Genomic DNA, 19,252 nt, shown 5'->3' on the forward strand with positions numbered 1-19,252 from the left:
GAGCGATGGAGCCATTTGAGTCCCTAGATGGGGAAATGAAGGTAGATTTTTAGCTCTTGAGTGAAGACAGCTACTGACGGTGCCAAATCATGTGAATGTGTTCTGTGGTATGGACACATGTGCAATGCAGACAGATCTGATGCTCCAAGACAGCTCACAAATTGTAATAAACTTCATGTGGGAGGGAACAGGGGAAATTCCAGCCATTGGCCTCAGGGAAAAATGGCTCAAAATTCCTCTAACAACACTAATGCCGAACTTTTCCATTCCAGCTCTTTGGTGAGCAATTGCTCCACACTGCTTTGCATGCACTGAACTAACAATGGGTAATGTTTGCAGAAACTCATGATCTCAAATGTGTTCTCATCAGGGGGTTCATCACTGAGATGGTAGCAGTTGCCTGCAAACTGTTACACGGTATTTGTTGATTGCGAGTACATACAGCAAGCTAGGAAGTGAGCTGGGGAGTAAAGGATGATGGACTTGATGTAAATGGGATTGAAAAGCTGGTATCTCTGATCGGAATGAGGCTCCTGTGCCTGATTTGGATTCACTGTGTAGTGTGCATGAGCGTGTCCATAAATGTGAAATGCTTTCTTGCTCCATGTATGAGCAGCACGTTATAGTTTAGGGTGCGTACCAGAGGTTGGACTCTAAATATGCTCAAAAAAATTCCTTTAGAAGTCCCTGGCACCGTGGTGGTAGATGGAAGCACAAAAGAATCATAGAATCATAGAATCATAGAATGCTTAGGGTTGGAAGGGACCTCTAGAGATCATCTAGTCCAACCCCCCTGCACATGCAGGGTCACCTAGAGCACGTGGCACAGGACTGCGTCCAAGCGGGTTTGGAAGATCTCCAGAGAAGGAGACTCCATAACCTCTCTGGGCAGACTGTTCCAGCGAAGATAAGCACACCAGCCCACAGCTGCTGTGACCAGTTGTATTGTGCAGCTGGGGTGCCCACGGTGGAAGTGTAATTGCCCTTGGCTCCCGCTTCGGGCAGTGGAAAGAGCTGGGCTCCATCACAGACTTGTCTCTTAAGAGGAGCACCAGCCAGCGAGCCTGCGATCAGAGGACCTCTCTTAGGAGCCTGATTTTGCCCCAAACACACTGCCAGTGCCCTGGTCGCCCACGTGCTGTCTATACTGCCGCAGCAAGGCTGGAGGAGGGGGCAGCACGGGGGCCGTTATCTGCGGCAGGGAACACCCAAGTGCAGCTCCCGGGGAAAGGCTGCTCTGACGGGAGCAGGGAAGCGGCGTCTCGGTGCGGCTGGGCCGCGCGGAGCATCCTCACGGCTTCCCAACGTCCTTCCACCATGTGAGGTAGGCACACAGCAGGGCGTGTGGAGAAGCACAGCACCCCGCAGCCCGGCGCTTGTCAGATGCTGTTAAACTCAGGGAAAGGGAATGGAGGCGCTGGCGAATCTGTCACGTCCTGCTTGTTCAAAAGATCGTTGATGCTGCATAACTCACCGCAGTGTGACCTGCCGGTGGGTTCTGCTGCCCAAGGTGCTCAGGAACCGCCTCTGGCAGAACTGCCTGTAAGCGGGTGGTGCTTGTTTAGGAAAACAGTGACTCTTGTTGTGCCTGCCCATGAGCCTTCCAGTCCCATTGCCAAAAAGGGCCACTCTTGCATTAGAGTCACAAAAAATATGAAGGTCCCGTTCAATGAGCAATGCATTTCAGCACTTGTTTGTGTTTTGTAATGGGCTTGGAATAGGGAAATATCAACATTCTCTATGCAACAGAGATCTTCATAAGTCTCATTTAGGAAATAGTCTAGTGTTTTGTTCTGACATTATTTATATAATCAAAACTTTTCTGCATTCCCACAGTTGAAGTATTTTTATTTGTTAACAATAAACAAAATATCTTGGAATGACCTGTAATGATCTCTTTTGAATTATTTTATTATTTCCTGATAACAATGTAGTGTCTGATGGGAGCTGTAATTCATCTCATTCTGATCCTCTCCCTTTCTGGTTTACCTCCCCCACAGAGTATCACACTATTTGGTCAGAATGAAATCTGAAATCTTAACTGCCACACGTAGCAATAAGGGAATGTAGTGTGTGGAACTGCAGAGAAATTCAGGCTTTTGTTGCCCTCGGACAGCGTGCTGCAACAGGGAGCTGTAAGCTGGTGTTGCAGTGTTCACATTGCAGGGTTGCAGGTCAGCTCAAAAGTGATTTATGTCAAATATTTGCTGTGCCTGCTCCGGCACGAGGACCCCTGCATTCCCGAGCAGCTCCCACAGGAGTGGTGTTACCCTGGTACCAGCACAGCCCTTCCAGAGGAGGGAGCGCAGAACTCCTTGCTCTCACATTGTGCTGGTGTCACCAAACCACCACTGCTGTCACAGCCACCCCACGGGCACCTCCTGTCAGGGTGGCCTGGCCAGCCCTGAGTGCAGAGCTTTCCCCTGCTCAGGAAGCTAAAAAAGAGCGTGGCTAAATATTGCCTCAGCAGCAAGAAGTGAAGAATGATCCAAGGCTTAACCATAAAATAGGCAAGTCGCTCCAGCTCCCAGCCTTGGGACATGAAGTGCCACAGCCTCTCAGGGTTGGGGCTGCCTGGTCTGCCAGGGGGCTGTGCTTCAGCCCCGCCGGGTTGGCAGTGCTAGCTAGCAGATGAGTAAAAAAATAAAAATTATAAAATGCTCTCAATCTTGGTGGTATTTACCTCGTAGAAATGTTAGTGCTTTGCCAACTCGGAAGGAACTAATTCCCTTCAGTCGTAGGAAAAAAAAAATCTGTAATAGCTGTGAGAACTGTAGAGCTTATTTTCAAATAGGTGCCTCAGCATTTTGATATTTTCTGTGGGATTAACTAGTAACACAGGAAGGCTAATACATATGCAGAGCTTTCATTCGCTTCTGTGACAATTTGCCAGAGGGCAAATTGGGCTGTGTCATGAGAAATGGTGCCATTTCCACCACCTCCACCCTGTGAGCTGAAGCAAAAGACTTGTTAGTAAAATAGAAACAGTTTGCAGCTTATTATCAGCTCCAGCAAAGCTTCTCTCAGCTTCTTGTCTCGTATTTCCGCTTTTCTTGTATTTCTACTTTCTGCTTTTGGTTTCTAAGTGAAAAGGGCTGCCATTTCCTCAGCACAGAAGCCACAAAATGAGAGGTGCAAAAGTGGCACTCATTTACAGTGGAAGGCTCTTTGCTCACATCAAGTAGGTACCAAAGCTCTTTTCTCTACTGATCCGTTACACTTTTCCCCCTTCCGCGCGCTCACTTCCAGTTCACGAAAGGGCGGATTTCTCTGCCTCTGTGTGACATCTTGCTTCCTAAGGCTGGTTTTGTGCGGAGCCTTGGTGGCCTTCGGGAGCTGCTGCGGTGCCGGTGCTGCTGGATGCAGCCGGTGATGGCTGCAGAATATTAATGCTGCTGGCTCCCCAGCACTCCCCTCTGAAAGATGCCTTAGACCACTGAGCTCCATGCTGAGCGAGAGGAGGGCAGCATGGCTTTCATGCGCGGGGATTTCTGTTTTTAAGTGCAAACCCAGGGCCAATGGCTCTTTGCTTCACATTGTTGGGCTTCTTTCAAAGCTGCAGGCATTTCTTCACATAAATATCGAGCGGGCTGCTTGCTGCAGGCTTTGACAGCATCCGTGTGACAAAAGAAAATGCAGGAGAAGAGGTGAACATCTTCAGCACCAGCCTCTGACTGTGGTCATTGTTTTCTTTCTAGTTCTAGTAGATCGCTCTCCCTGCAATTTGTTTTCCTTCCTGTCGTGCTGCCCCATGCACAGGGCCCTGGGACACCTACTGCACACACATCCCTGTGCTTCTTCCACACTGTAACTATCTGCAGGGGATAGCTCTCAAAATTACACACCAGTGACAAGGGTTGCAGCAGAGCCCCTGTGATACAATGACGGAGATCTTTTTGCCTCAAGTTTCGTATTTTTTTCCATTAACCATGTGGCAGTCCCTCCCCATCACCCATTTCATACAGAAATACCAGAACTTTGCTCTAGCTGTATTGATTATTTGCCTTTTTTCTTTTTTTTTTCTAAATTTACTTCAGGCGAATTGCCTGCTTGCTATTTGCTCTGCATACCCTGTATTTCAGGAGCTCCTCAATGGAGGCTGCTGGTGTGTTCCCGTAGCAGGAAAGCCACACACCTGCATTCAGCTGCTCTCCAGGGCTTGCAGCTCTTCTGCATTCAAGGCAACTAAAATGCATTGCTTGCCCAATACAGCGTCTCCATTAAAGCAAGTGCTGGAGTATCACAGGAATGTGGCTCTGATGCCAGGGAGAGGAGAGACAAGTCCCCACGGCTGCCAAGAGGAGGGCAGGCGGCCTGTGGGACGGTCCCGCCGGCGCACTGAAAAGCTTGGGAAGCCTTTCCGACTCCTGAGGCTTTGTGCCCAGGCCTGGCTCTCATACACGTGGCTGGTTTCAGAAGCTCTGAGGGAGCCATTTCTGCAACCCCCTCCCAGGGACCCGATGGCTTTGCGAGGTGCCCTCGGATCTTTTGCGTGCCCCTCTTTGGGCCCGCAGCTCCCGCAGAGCAGTAATGACGGTTGCTGCCTGCCCCCCAACCAGCCCCTGCTCTGCTGCTGAGCCAGCAGGGAGCTTGGAGCAGCCCCTTTGAGCGTTCCCGATGCTAACCAGAGATTCCAGCCTGATTTTCTTTGTGCTTTCTGCTTTTACCAGCTTTCCCTAACCTTATAAAATCCTTAAAGCAGTAGTATTGTTGTAGTCATGATGGTATAAAGATCTAAACAGCACAGGATTTGTATGGAGAGGCAATATCTTTTCGTGAAGAAGGGCCTGTATGCCTGAAGGCTTGTCTGCCTTTTTTTTTCCTAGCTGTATTAGCTGGTCTAACAAAAGATATTACTTCTCTCTGCAAGCTCTGCCTTGCTTATTAAAACAGTTGCCTTCAGGCCACAGAGCACTCCTAACTTGGTGAAAACCCCAATGGCAAGGTGGTAGAGCGGAGCTGAGTGCTGTAATTTCCATGCCCCAAGCCAGGTGGCTCAAATTAAAACAGGATGGGATGAACACAGTCCACCCCAATCATTCTGCACACAACAAGTGCCCCTTCCACCGCCACTCTGTATCAGTGTTTTTGTCTTTCCCACCACTCAGCTGTTTGGGCAGTTCCCTCCTAGCACACAAATTTATCCTGGGTAGTATCTTTTGGATGCTGCCTCAGCAGAAGGAGTAAGTATTATGCATGGTAAAACGGCTCTGTCTTCGGGTTATTTCCTTCTGAGAATCTCAGAATGGTTAAGGTTGTAAGGGACCTGTAGAGATTTCTGTACCTTATTTTTTGATTATTGTAGGTTAACTTGAGAAAGAGCAAAACAAAGTCCAACATGGCCGACATGTTTCTGCTTTAAGGATCGCCTAAATCTTTACAAAAGTCAAGGAAATTAGCAGGTTTAACATCCCAATGGATATTTTTCTTTCTATACTCTCAGGTGAACTTTCTGTGGAAGACATACAGGACCCATTCCTCGTCAGTGTCCATATCATCACAGACCCAGGAGAATCCAAGACTCTCCAGCAAGCCATCGACAAGCTTCTAGCCTGGATCCACCCAGACCTCCAGCTGTTTCGTGTCTCAGAGAGGCGAGTGGCACAAAAGCGCAGGAAGCCGAGTAAGGCTGGTGTTTCCCAGCCAGCCCTGGCCATCGTGCTGTTTCTGCAGGAGGAGTATGGAGAAGAACCCATTTTGCAGCTCCACGAATCCTTTCAGCGGCCCCCATGGCATTACCACCACACAGAGCGAGTGCATGGGAAGTTCCTGCCTTACATGCCGTGCAGCCAGGACTTCTACACGTTGGCTCCAGGCACTCCTCTGTGGGCCATTCGCCCGGTGCATTATGGAAAAGAAATTATCCGCTTCACTATATACTGCAGGAGTGAAAACTTTGTTGACATTTTGAAATTGTATGAGCTAATCCTGAAAAGACCAGTATGTCAGAAAAAAACAGACTTCTGTGTTTTCCCAATCTATTCTAATATGGATATAGACATTCAATTCTCTTTAAAAAAACTCCCCAAGGGCCAGATTCCAGCCCCAACTGAGTCAGCAGTGCTGGAGTTCAGAGTAAAAGATGTTGGACAGCTTGTTCCTCTCTTGCCCAACTCTTGCAGCCCCATCAGTGAAGGCAGGTGGCAAACTGAAGACCACGATGGGAACAGGATACTTTTGCAGGTGAGTTCAGCATACAGGGAAACAGGAGCAAATTTACTGATTTTGTAAAGGAAAGCTTAACCTAAGGGAGCAACCAGGAAGGGAGGCTTTTCTAGTGCTCTGTCGTAGCTGGAAGAGCCAGGACGTTACTGCTTAAGAACAAACTCCAAAACCCTTACTGCGTGTGTGCAATTAATGAGGGAAGCAGGTGGCCGTACGGTGCAGGTATCAGTCAGCTTCGGTTTGCTCAAAGAGTGGTTTGAGACGAGGTAGTTGAAAGAATGAAAGGGGAAGGAATTACGAGCCCAAGTGGAGAAATGATGGATGATGGGTGTAGTTTTATGAGAAATATGGGCACTGATAGTGTTTTATGAGATAGCTCTCAATTAGCAGATTTTTTAATTAAAGATAAGTAGAATTCCTGATGGTACACAGTCATTTTTGAATCAGTTTGAAAGAGCGGGATAGGAAACTGTCCCTCTTTAATACACCAGGATCATCATCGTGAGGAGAAAGGTGGTGACCTTTACCAAGCAGCGCAGCAGACACATTCCCATAGACTCTCCTTCAGCTGATATCAGGTGCTCATAATCGGATCCTAAAGGAGGATGTATTTATGAGGACAGCAGCAATCATCATGTCTGCACATTGTATCAGCACACTTCACCACGCTGCATCCCAGGGAGTGAGATGGGATAACAAGCAGTCAGCCGTTAACGGCTCCCCTACTCTGCAGAGGGGCTTATGTGGCAGTCCAGAGAGAGAGATTAATGCACGTTCCTTCCTGCAAAGGTATTTAATGCTGCTGGGCATGTGAATCAGAGCACAGACCCTCACCTTTGGCAGACCGCCCTCTACTGTCTCTCTTTTAGAGTGTATTCCATTCATAAAGTGTGCCAAACTGCCTAGCTTTATTTCTGCAGAACTGGCACCATGGCTGTGATGCCCCCACTGCACGGAGCCCGTGCAGAGCTGAGTGGAGATGTGCCCAGTGCGGCGCCTTCCCGCAGAGGTGCCACGTGTCTGGGTGGAGCAGCACCCGGGCAGGAGGCAGTTCAGCTGCTCTGCCCCTCTCTGGAGCCAGCAAAACACAATTACCCCAAAACCACTCCTAGATACATCCATTTTTCCCTCTGATTCTTTTTCTTCTATAGACCTCTTATATGTGTTATAACTTTGGTTTATGTGACCTTGCACTGGTTTCAAGTAAATTAAAGGGAAGGAAAAGAAACAGGAGGGTTTTAAGTAAGGCTTTTAACTTCCAAACAGCAAGTTTTGAGAAATAACAGGAGGCAGGAAGTCCAGTGGAAAAGTGAGACCAGGCAGAGGTAAACCTTGCAAAGAAAATTGAAACAAGATTTTAGCCTTATAAAGAAGAAAAGACTGTTAAGAATGGTCTTTAAAATAAATTATTTTTTTTTCTGCTTTCAATGAGAGTGACTATGCTGAATAGCAGGGCAAAATTGCAAATGGGCATGAAGTTATGGAAGTGGAAATGACCACAGTAGAAGTGTGGTGAAGTAAAAAAAAAAAACAAACATTTAAAATATACAAAGTATTGGAAAACAGATGTTGGGTCTGAATTACGGAATTGTAAAGTCATGAAGCCTAGGCGTTGGTCTCGGTGTTAAACAAGTCTATGGAATCAGAAGCTTTATAACTAACTATACGTGGGGGCTATTTGAGCTGTTTGTGCTCGGGTGACTTCAGGTCGCAGCACGGCCTGGCCATGAGGAGAGCAAGGCAGTCCTGAGCACGGGTGAGACATTGTGCCCGCTGTGGAGCACGGGCAGCGCTCACACGGTTACAAACTGAGGGCTGGCATCAGCCCTCTGCAGTGCTGGGCTCCAGGCAGGAGCAGCACAGGGAAGGGATCACCCCGCGTGCACACGGATGCACAGACTGTCTCACAAACAGCAACTGACAGCACTGGGCGACCCAAACCTGGCCAAAGGAAGTCTGAGGGGAGCTCTGACTGCTCCTCCCATCAGGAGGTAAGCAGCAGGGATGGAAAAAGCCTATTTGGCTTAAGTGGCTGCTTTGGCGCAGGAGAAAAGAAAAGGCAATAAGCAGATTGAAGCCAGCAGTTGTTCATCTTGATGGCCATCTTCGTAACAGCCACCCAGCAGGTGCAGGCAAGTTAATACCTTAATTTAAGACAGGATAATCATCAGTTCAGGAAAAGGGATTAAGTGATGGAGCATGGGCTATGGTACTTGCCGAATTTGGTGATACATGGAGTCCTACACTGTTTTAATTTATTCTGAGTTAAAAACAAATTAGAATATCTAGTCTTGAAAAGTGAGATTCAGGAGTTTTCGCAGGGTGTAGTTCTTAATAACTTTCATTCCTTCCCAAATATATGAATCCAAACAATGACGTTGTAATATTTTTCAGCCTGCAGATCAGTTGATATTCAGTAATCAAGAGAGTATTTTTAATTGCTGCATATTGGTGCTGTGCCTCTCTACAGATGAAAATCAGCAATTATGCCCAAAATGATAGATTTACGTCTCCTCTTAGTAACAGGCCATGTTTAATGCTTGAAATTTGAATATACTTCCATGATTAGACTAACAAGATGTGACTTCAGTGTTTTTCCTGGTGTGCTTACAGGGACTGGGATACTTGCCAGCAAGATTGATCCATGCTCTTAACCCATTTTGCAAATGCAATTATCGAGGGGCTTAGACAAAGTCAGTGCAAGAGAAAATAAAGTTGTTCATGGGCAGGACAAGTCTGTTTAATATCAGTGTCCATATTCCTTCATTTGCAAGAAAGCCCTTCAAAATTATTTTGTCACAATATCTTTTCCATAACGGTGAGTTAATGCTGAGGATCTGTATCTACCCATATACCAAGGGGAGCAAAGGGGAGCACCTCAGCTGGGTTTAGCCAGAGCAGAGCTCAGGAGCACGCCTGCATTGCGGAAGACACCCACGTTGCTTCAGCAGAAACAGGGCCTCTGGGGAGCTGTTGTAAGAACAGCGGGAAAAATACAGAGCAGCTAAGAATACACTGTGGCCTGCTGGTTTGATAGGCCTTGTCCAAATTCCTGGCTGCCTGTGGGCATAATCCCCACGGAGACAGCTGAAGTGCTAATGAATTTCTACACGCCAGGCGGTGCGGTGTGGGAAGCAGGAAGGGTTGGTAGCCAGTGGGTTAGCTCGGCCATGCATGTTTGGCAAGCAGGGGTAATGACCAAAGAGAAGAAGGAAAGTGTACAGATGGCCTCCTTAAACTAGGAGGGAGCTTGGACAGGATAGGAAGGGTACAAAAAAAGCATTTTGGCAGTATTTTCTAGATGCTCTGTGTGTGTGTGCACACACACATGACTATCTCACCTAGGCAGTGCCTGAGCACAGAATGTGCTGCCATTCTAGGTGCCTGAACGTACCTGAGAGATCCAAAAGAGGTCTGGCAGACTAGGCCCAGGAGCCTCTGTGCCCTTCCAGAATGCCAGGCAGGCAACCCAAGGGAATATCAAGTAGTACCCAACACCTAGGTTGGGACACCTAGTTCACTCCTGTAACAACCAATTTCATGCTGAGGTCATTGCTCCCCACTACTTGCAGCAAGGAGTGGACAACACTGCTGGAAAACCAAGAGAAACAGAAATCCTGGACTCTTTGCCATTAAAGATTATATTGATGATCCTATACTGTTTATGGGATGGGTATTTTCTCTCCAGTGTTGCTTTATAGAACATCACTGAGATAGATAGTAACACAAAAGCTAACTGCCTGAAGGTTTTCACTAGAGGGATTTTTGAGCTGAGCTGCTGGGGGGATCGGGCAACCTTCTGCCTACCTGTACAAGGGAGCTCTATTCTGAAGTTCAGAGGCAGTATAACCATATGCGGAAAACACAGTTTATTAACTGAAGCTTTGATTTTGAGAGAACCCTGCTTGTGGAGCCAACCACTAATTCACATCCATCTGCTGCTGTGCTCTCTGCAAGCTGAGGTCTCTGCTACCTGGGAGATTTCTCTGTCATTTGGTGCACAAAATGAGTCTCCTGCTCCTATGGCCAGGCAGTATCCATCTGCTCATGGTTTCTTGAGGTGAACTACAGTTATTTACGTATTAGCACAGCACGTAATTTTTGGGTAAGTCTGGCACAGAGACATGCAAGAAAGAGAAAATGCAGAAATCTGTGATTGCAGCTGTATGCTGTCTGCATGCATGAGGACATTCTGTGATGAGAGTTCAAAGTGCAAAAGACTTGAAGAACGAGGAGTAGCATGAAGGTTATAGGCCTGAGAGAGCATGTTTTAAGTATACTTAGGAGATGTACATATATACATGAAAAGCACACTTGTTGCCAAACCTCACTCCCAAGATGTCTGAAAGAGAAATTGGGGGAAAATTATCTTTTCCATGGTGTTCAACTGACTGAGTATATTTTAGCCTGAGAGAAGGGAATGGGCATCATGCCTTGTTACCTAGTACTGCAGACTGATCTAGCTGAAGCAAGGACCAGAGGGACAAGAGGCCTCAGAAAACACAGAGAATACCCTGTGTACGTGGCTGCTGCAGGTCAAACTAATTTCTGGAACTGAGGTTAGGATAAAATTCTTCCCTTCAACTTCCAATCCCAACTCAGACTAAGAGAAACTTTCTTCTCTCCTCTGCAGCATGAGGAAAGATTTGCATCCTAGGCTTATCTTGGCCAAGGAGAACCAAATCCTGCAGTCTGACGGGCCACCTCTGTTTCTTTCCAGACATTTAGAGGGACAGATCAACATTGTCTTGGTTGCATTTACTTCAGTTGACCTAGTGAATGCTGCCAAACCTCTCCTGAGTCTATATTTCCTTTCTCTCATACAAAGCAATATTACATCTCCTCCCCTGAGCTCCAGTTGGGTCATCGGACATTCCTATGACTTGGATAAAACATGCAGATGCTCTAGGAGCATTAGTCAGTCCTCAGCTGTTATAGAAGTCTTGGTCTTTGAGTCACCTACATGTCCGGTCTGCCTATAGCAAACAGCAATTTTGTCCCCATAAAATTGAAATGCTTTTGTTTAACTAAAGGGTCAGTGGACTTAGTAAAGGAATAGCTTAATGACTTGTGAGTGACAAACAGACTGGATGATGGACCTGTCTGATTTTAAATTAAGTAAGCGTCACTCGCTACAGACTCTGGGAAATAAAAGAAAACACAGTTCCGCTCTTGTAGTCTTGAGTCATTCAATTAAGTGCAAATATTAGAGAGAAAAAGAAGCAAGTACACCAGGAAGCAGAAAAGGCAAAGAGAGGAAAGGCAAAGCTGGGAAAAGAAAGTGCAGTGTTGCAGGGAACAGTTTGATCTGCGAGAAGAAAACTGGAGATGAGAAAACAGCTGCAAGTTTGCTTAAATTAACCATGCAGATAGATTGAGCAGATTTGAACCCAAAGAGAAAAGCAGGAAAACCATAAAGGGCAAAGAAGAATGTGTTTGTCATTTACAAACATTGCTTTGAATTTCTGTTGAAACTGCTGAAAATGACAGACTTGCAGGATAAACATTTACTCAGTCAAGGCAGGTGCAAAAATATGAATTAATTAATGCCCAAGTCTAACATTAGATGCTTCTTTTTGAAAATATTGCACTCTCAGCATTTTTCTCTTCCTTTTAGTGCCATGGGTGTTTGTCTCTTCTTAGTGCTAATGGCTGTTTTTGATGGGGACACAAAATCCTGGATTGAAGTCGTGGTAGCCATCTCAAGCAGAAAGGGATTGTTTTGTTTTGTTTTGTTTTCTTCATCACAAGATACGTTTTCTGTGTCTTTTAGGAGATTGTCTTACCTGGAATAGCAAGTTCTCTGATGACTTTACACCTATAATACAACCAACAAAAGCTATTGAAAGTAAATGTATAATGCTACAAGACCCCCAACCATTTTACCTTTGTAAATATAGTACATGCCACTTTTAAAAATATGTTCAGTTCAACTTTAAGTTGAATCTGTACATTTTTTGTATCTTCATATTGTCTACCCTTCTGAATACTTCTTGCCTTTCAAGTAAGACCTGTTAATGGGGCCTCATGGTTTTGTGTTCTTTTGAGGTATGTGACCTCAGTTTTGTCAGTAATCTGTGAGACTGTGATTTCTCCAAGCTGAGAAACTTTGATTTCATCAACTGTTTTTAGAGCTGGAAGAGGCAGAATTCAGGATTCCTGTCATCTCGTCTCCCAGCTACTAGTAACTATTGTCTTACAACAGTTGTTTGCCTGTGTATAAACAGATCAATGAGGCCTCTCTGGAAGATAAATACAAAGAAATTAATGTCATGACAGTTTTTAATTAGGAAAAATATATATATTGAGGACTAAAGTTGCCACTTTTTCTCAAATTATTTATTTTTTAAATTCTGGATCAGTCCCAGTGATTTAAAGCAGTTAAACATCATTTAACTCCTGTTGAACAAAGCTGGCAAAATGCAGTGGCAATGTCATTGCTCTAATGACTGTCTGACTGGGTTCTGATCTCAGCTGAGGCCCGTTGGCAATGTTTGATACACATAATGTACAATAAGGCTAGTAGCTACTTTCTTAAAAAGCAGATAAAATAGACTGCACAAAAGCACTCATGATTTTCTCTCATCAAGTATCGGCAGCCCAAGGGAAGCTGAAAGTACATTTCTGGGAAGTTCTCCCCAGGTTGTTTATTGAATTGCTGCATATTTGTCATGAAATTCTTCTACAGTCTATTGTCATACACAAAGACTCTAAATCCCTCCAGGCTTCACAAAGATTTGTGCAGAGATGCAGAGATTATAAATGAATATCAGATTAGCATTAGATGAAAAAAAAAGTTTTAGTAGAGAGCTAACCTGTTCAACCAATAGCCTTTTTTTTTTTTTTTTTTTTTTTTTGCTATGCGTATTTATGCAAAGGTCTGACATCTCTCTCTGTGTTTTGAATTTCAGTCCAAATCAGTGTTTCAGCCACGGTAGAGGCTTGTGTGAGTGGCACATCAGTTTGTATCGAGTCTTTGTTCTGTGCCAATGGCTGGTGCCCTCTCTGGCATTCCTACCCCTCTCATTCCCGACAGGCATCGGTAACAGTCAATGCAGAAAGCAAATTATGAGGAGACTGGAGAGAAAAACTTATGAAACAAAAGTAGAAGAATAAATAAAAATTAAAGCTGATGGGATGAATTCCAAAGGGAAGTAAGAAAAGGGGAAAAAGGAAAGGAGAAAAAAAGCCATTCTGCTAAAAGGAGGAACTGAGTGTGCTTGACACTGTCTAACACACAGAACTGTGTTTTTCTGTTTTAAGCACCCCAAGACCCAGACAGTACTTTCCTGTCATTGTTTCTCCTTGTGAACAGTCACACAGGGAAATTCTGCTTGGCTCTTCTTTAACTTTGTGGAACTGTAATGCACAACATGATCAAAATAAAGAGCAGTAATAGGAGCATGCACAGGGTGTGCTGTTCCCCGTGTAGAGGCTGAGGACAGCAGGAAGGAGCACAACCTATGGCCTTGGCGCAGAACTAGGAGCTGCTTTTGCCTGAGTTTTAATCCTGGCTAAAACGCGAATCCTCTCTGTGATCTCTGACAAGCAACTGAATGTAGATACAGCAAAGACTTACTAGTCCACCTAATCCAGTTCTGCAGTATAGAGGATTAGCCTGTAATCTCCATTCATTAGCCCTTCCTCCTGTCTCCCTTGTGAGATGGAGCTTCTGGCACTACAGTACAGTTGTGCAGTTCAGCATCCTCAGTTACATTGCTTTAAGGCTAAGGTATTAAAGCTATTATTTCAAGCATGTGTTCACCCTTTCCACCCATATCAGAAAGAAGCATGAGTTAGAAACAAGAAGACTGCACTTACTTGGGGTATTGGGTTCCTGAGGTGCTTGATGGGCTGAATGATCAAATACGTGTGCAATATTTGCACGCAGTAGCAAGCACAGTGGCAAAAAAAAAAAAACAAGTCATGGCCACAATCCTGCCTCTGGCAGGTAGAAGTATGACGCAGTGTTATCAGTTGATCATGTTGATTCCATGTAGTTTATCAGTTATCAGAGCTACTGCACAGAAAAGATAAGAACTCTTGCTTAGTGCGAACAGTAATATAATGTGGAATGATTTCTTGTACAAACCCATGGAAAGAATGGGGTGATTCCTTGGTGAACTTTCAGCATATAAATACAATTTCTTGGTTATTCCCAAAAGTCTTCAGTTATGAAACAGCTGGAATTTTCTTCAGGAACTTAAGTCTCTTGCTTTGCTGGGTAATTTCTAAAACATATTAACTCACCTATTACATAAATAAAATAATGTTGCACATAAATGTATAAATTTGTTTCTGGGAATCTAAATTTGTTTCTGGTGATGTTTCATTGACTCACTTTATCTGACTCTTTTACATTCTTGATTCTTTATCAGTGACACTGCTACAGTAATGTTGCTAATTTGACTCATGAATTAGTATAATTCTTTATGGCATTAAGGGAAACAGCTTATTATATTATGCAAAGATAGTTTATGAATTAACATACCTCATTAAGGACACATTGGAATATATTTATGTGCAATGTCTAAGTGAACTCCTAGGCTTTGCCTGTCCTATCAATCAACTCTAGCCAGGCGATCACAAATCGGCAAAATATTTTTTTCAGGTGTGAAAATTCTTTTATGCCTACAAAATCAATGCAATAAGAAAGGAAAAAAAGATAAATATGAGAGATATGGGTCACTAAGACAATACAACGTGCACTAGCAAGATGTCAGCAGCAACAATGTAGGAAACTCTTTAGAGACAGCATTAAAAAGGACCTCCTGGGTTGCCAGGTTTCATCCCTTTCTGACACGTCATATAATCTCCTGTGTAAACTGATCAGATCTCTAGCTACTTCTGCCAGCAGGAGGTTTTTGCACTTCTGTTATGATTATAAATCTGTCTTTTTTCTTTTCTTTTGCAGCTTTGAGTTTTTAATGTATAGTTCTTTTTTTTCTGTGCCTACGACTTTTTCAATTTGAATTTATTCTTTTTTTAATATCTATGCAGGACTTGATTCATGTGCAGCACTCCAGATGAGACTTACTGGTGTCCTATTCGCTGCATTAATATTTACCTAAATTGTTTGAGACTGCCTGGAATTGTGTTTCTCGTAGTTTTGTCACTTTGACAGCACATAGTGACTAAGATTCCTTATTCTGTCTCATCTGTTGTTTCTGACTGACAAATCCTGTAACTGGGATTATTGTTCCTTTTTCAGGACATGATCTCGCACTTTGTCCCATTAGTTCTATTCTGTTTTGGAACAAAAATCTAGAATTTTCTGTCATTTAAGAAATACCAGTAAGAGGAATTTTAAATGATTTTTTTTTTTTAATGCAAACTTCTGAAAGCCTGGAGAAAATATTTGAGATGGAGAAAAAGATCATTTTTGCTTGGACACTAGGGCCTTAGCTGAGTTGCCCACAAAGCCAGATCAGGTAGGAATGAGGTTCAGGTCCAATTCAGACTGTGTCTGTCAGGTTCTTTAACCTAGGTGTTTACAGGCAAATTAGGTGTTTGAAGCTCTCCATTTAGTCTTTGGGAGCAAGTTAACACAGCAAGTGTGTTCTAGAGCCCCGTTCAGCCCACCAGATGTGAAAGAGAAAATGTCTATGAGAGAGTTTAAAGCACCTCTTGTTGAGGTGAGGGAGAGTGCGGTTGCCATTTAAAGGCTTTTTGATCTTTCAAAGGAAAAAATCATTTGTACCACAGTAACAAAGAATGAGAAAGAACAATATAGGGCATATACTTCTAGTGTCTACATTTTTCTTCTTAAGCTTTCCACTAAGGTAGTATTGTTGGAAAACAATATGAATGAATCAGAGTAAGTCAATAGCAAGTGAGGGCTCCAAAATTGTATAACACAGCAAGGCAGGGCTCTTCTGCCATTTATCCTTGTTGTCTTCCAGGCTCCTTATGTAAATATTTGGGATTTTGGCAGGGTGTTTTCTCTTCGTTATTGTAGTGAAACATTTGCTGTGAGCATTCGGAATGAAGTCTGCTTCGTAGCTATTTGCAGTAACAGCTCAGCAATGGAGACTTATGTTGCAAGACTGCCAATTTTGCACTGATATAATATTTCTTTTTTTATCCCCTCCCTGCTGCAGCAAGCACATAGTTGGCATAGGAAGTCTGCAAAGCAGAACAAGCTACTGCATCCATCTGTGTCAACGGATTCCTGCCTCACCTCTTTGCCAACCTGTCCCCCTCAGAGCCACCAATCTGTCGCAGAGCGACCAAAAGAAATGGGTCAAAACAAGGTGCATCACGCAAATGGCCTTGGTCATTACCTTGGTTTCTCCCAGCAGGACTTGAGACACAGTGACCAAGGGGACTTCACGCGCAGGTCCAGCAGTGCCTCCAGCATTTCCTGGTCATTTCAACGAAGCAAGTCTCTGTTCTGCTTGCCCACAATGAGCTCCTCTTCACCCTCAGAGACTTCTCATTTCAGAGAACCAATTCAGTTTTTAAACACTGGGTCTCCCGCAACCAGGTTAAAAACGTGGAGATGCAGCCCCAGGCTTAACATCGATGACTTAGAGGGCGCACAGGAGACTGATGTAGACACGGGGAGGAAGCTGTCCTTCTCAGATCTGTCTGTGGTCTCTGCATACTCTGCCCTGAATGGATTCTGCAGTGACTTGGAAACATCCCTTCTGCCACAAAGTATGGGTAAAACTAAACAGGCAGCAACTAGTGGAAGACCTGCATCGGTCATGTGCAATACCTTTGAGCCCGTGGATGGTTCATTACCTTCTCTCTCTGAATGGTCTCCCAGCTTATTCCTGTCATCTTCAGCGTCACCTTCAGCCTCTCTCTCCAGGGAGCCCAAACAGTCCTTGACAGCAACACCTTGTTCTCTAGATGATCATGATTCTGTTTGCCCAGATTCGCCAACTAATGAAGAAGAATTTTATATCTGAGATTTCTCTACCTTACTACTTTCAGGTAAATGTGTTCGGTCTGTGAATGACAATAGAGCCTCCTTGAGCTTGCAAAAGGTTCCTCACTGAGGAGAAGGTGATACAGCAGAGCATGCCAAATATTTGAATAAAGTACTCAGGTCCCTCAGAGAAGAGTGCCTCTGAAAATGCACAGCAAGGCAGTCTGAAGTGGGGCTAATACCTCTGTACCGAAGAGCCAGGCCTACTCAGAGGCCTACACATAACTGACCCATGGACTAGTGGTGAAGGAAATGCAAGGAAAGACACATCATAACCCGGGCTTCAGCTGCAGAAACTGAAGAGTGATTTGTGATACGATACCACTATAACCTTTCTGAAAAACTCTCTCAACTCAGAAACGGAGGAAGGAGAAAGGGGTCTTCTTTCCCCTTTGCAAGTCTCAAAGGCAGTTCTAAGCGGAGCGGGTCGCAGTAGCATGACTCTAGTAAAGCCAGACAAACAGGCCCTTCTTGGAAGGTTTATTCTTGAAAGCCTTCATGTGAATTCACACATGCTTGTGGCTAACCTCAGAGTTTACAGTGCTGAGGGGGGGAAAACCCCTCATTCCTTCCACACGGAAGAGGGTGCTCTGCCATATCTCTTACTTTGACAGTCCAGGTTGTAGAGTGTGCCAAGAGGGAAGCCTTGTGGAACATTTTCTACCCTCCCCTCAAAGACCACAACTTTTCCAGCAGGAAAGGAAGAATCTGCCTGTTGGAACCACTTGTGTGGTCAGTAGTAAACACAAGTAAACAATGTTTATTACTTTTAGCTCAGGCAACACAGTTTGCTTGTTTGGAATACAAAACAAGCAAGATAATCTACTGTTTTTATAAATCATTACAGCACCGGTTTCAAATACACGACAACTCTCTATTTTTAGGAGGTTGTTATTTTACTGTTAAACGTATTTCATGCAGAAACTTATTCTTTTTGTTTCCAAGCAAGAATACTTGTTTCTGGGCAAAACTCATTTCTACTCCAATATATCCATGCAAAGGGAAAATAGGTCAAATTTTATGGTCTCTGGCTTTTCAGGTTATATTTTTTACATCTGCATTCTTGATAGACTCTTTTGCTCCATTTAATTTTCTATTAAAAAAAAAAGGATAATAAGCTGTTAGTATGACAAATAGCTAAAAGTACTTTCAACAGACTTTAAGTCATCTGTACAGAGTACATCAATGCATGTCCTAAAGATTTAATTTTGTGCCAGAGAGAGTTGACACTAAATGCAGCTGTGGCAGTAAGAAAATGATGATATTGGTATATGTATAGAGCTGCATGGGATCTATATACAGATGCAGATGCTGAAGACATGATACACACCTGGGAACAAAAGGGTTTGTTGTAATACCAGGGAGTTTTACTCAGAACTCCTGGTTTAGAAAAAGCACATACATACTCTTAATAATAGTTACAAAAAATATGGAACAGCTCTGCAGGCCCATTCTAATCTTCTAACTAAATGCAGAGTTTTTACAAACAATTCTGCAAATAAAGTCTGAGGGAATTGCATACAAATGTATTGGGGAGGAGGGGGAAACCCATTAAGTATGTATCCCAGATCCAGAAGAGGCCAGAGGGATTGTGAGGATCAGGATAATACTCCTTCCTTTTCCTTTTGTTTTCGTTTTCTCCACTGGAAATGAATGAGGCTTAAAAGACAGGTGAGGCAGGCATTTTTTTAAAAAATAAGTACAAAAGTAGGAATTTTTTTTCAAACTCTACGGGTTCATGAGATCGTCACCCCTCTCCTGCCCTCAGACCTGTTTTACTGCGGTTGCTGTTAAAGCTGTGCTGTTAAGAGAGCGCTGGGCACAGAAGGATTAATCACCAATGAAGGATTAATCAGAGTACACATGCGTTTTTCTGCTCCATAGTCATTCTAAGTTCATGGAGTCTTTCTTCTCACTTTAGTTGCCTTTAAATCAAGTCCCCTTAGAGAATACAGAGGACATGAGTTACCCGAGGTTGTGCTCCATATTTGTACCCTGGCAAAATACGTGTAAGTCACTGTCAGGTCAGACCAGCAGTATTTTCCAGCTACCTGTAGATGAATGTGCAAGCAGCAACACCTAGGACAGGCTCCACAGGTTTCAGTTCACAGTACAGGGTTTTCCTTTCATAATTGCAGTAGTAGGACTATA

The 19,252-nt window shown here is 44.1% G+C and overlaps 1 protein-coding gene across 2 annotated transcripts in view; it reads left to right on the forward strand.

The window, feature by feature from the left end:
• The window catches only part of FAM124A (family with sequence similarity 124 member A), a 37,913-nt gene extending 20,830 nt beyond the window's left edge, over positions 1-17,083 (forward strand). For both annotated transcript variants that reach the window (XM_088522117.1, XM_088522118.1), the window contains 2 exons: positions 5,444-6,183; positions 16,266-17,083. In XM_088522117.1, coding sequence (XP_088378243.1) covers positions 5,444-6,183; positions 16,266-17,081 — 1,556 coding nt within the window. In that variant the 3' untranslated portion in view covers positions 17,082-17,083. The remainder of the gene's footprint in view (positions 1-5,443; positions 6,184-16,265) is intronic.
• Positions 17,084-19,252: the final 2,169 nt, after the last annotated feature.

This window comes from Tinamus guttatus, unplaced genomic scaffold (genome assembly GCF_059628265.1).
Source record: "Tinamus guttatus ecotype Peru unplaced genomic scaffold, ASM5962826v1 Tinamus_guttatus_pri_ptg000150l, whole genome shotgun sequence".
NCBI lineage: Eukaryota > Metazoa > Chordata > Aves > Tinamiformes > Tinamidae > Tinamus > Tinamus guttatus.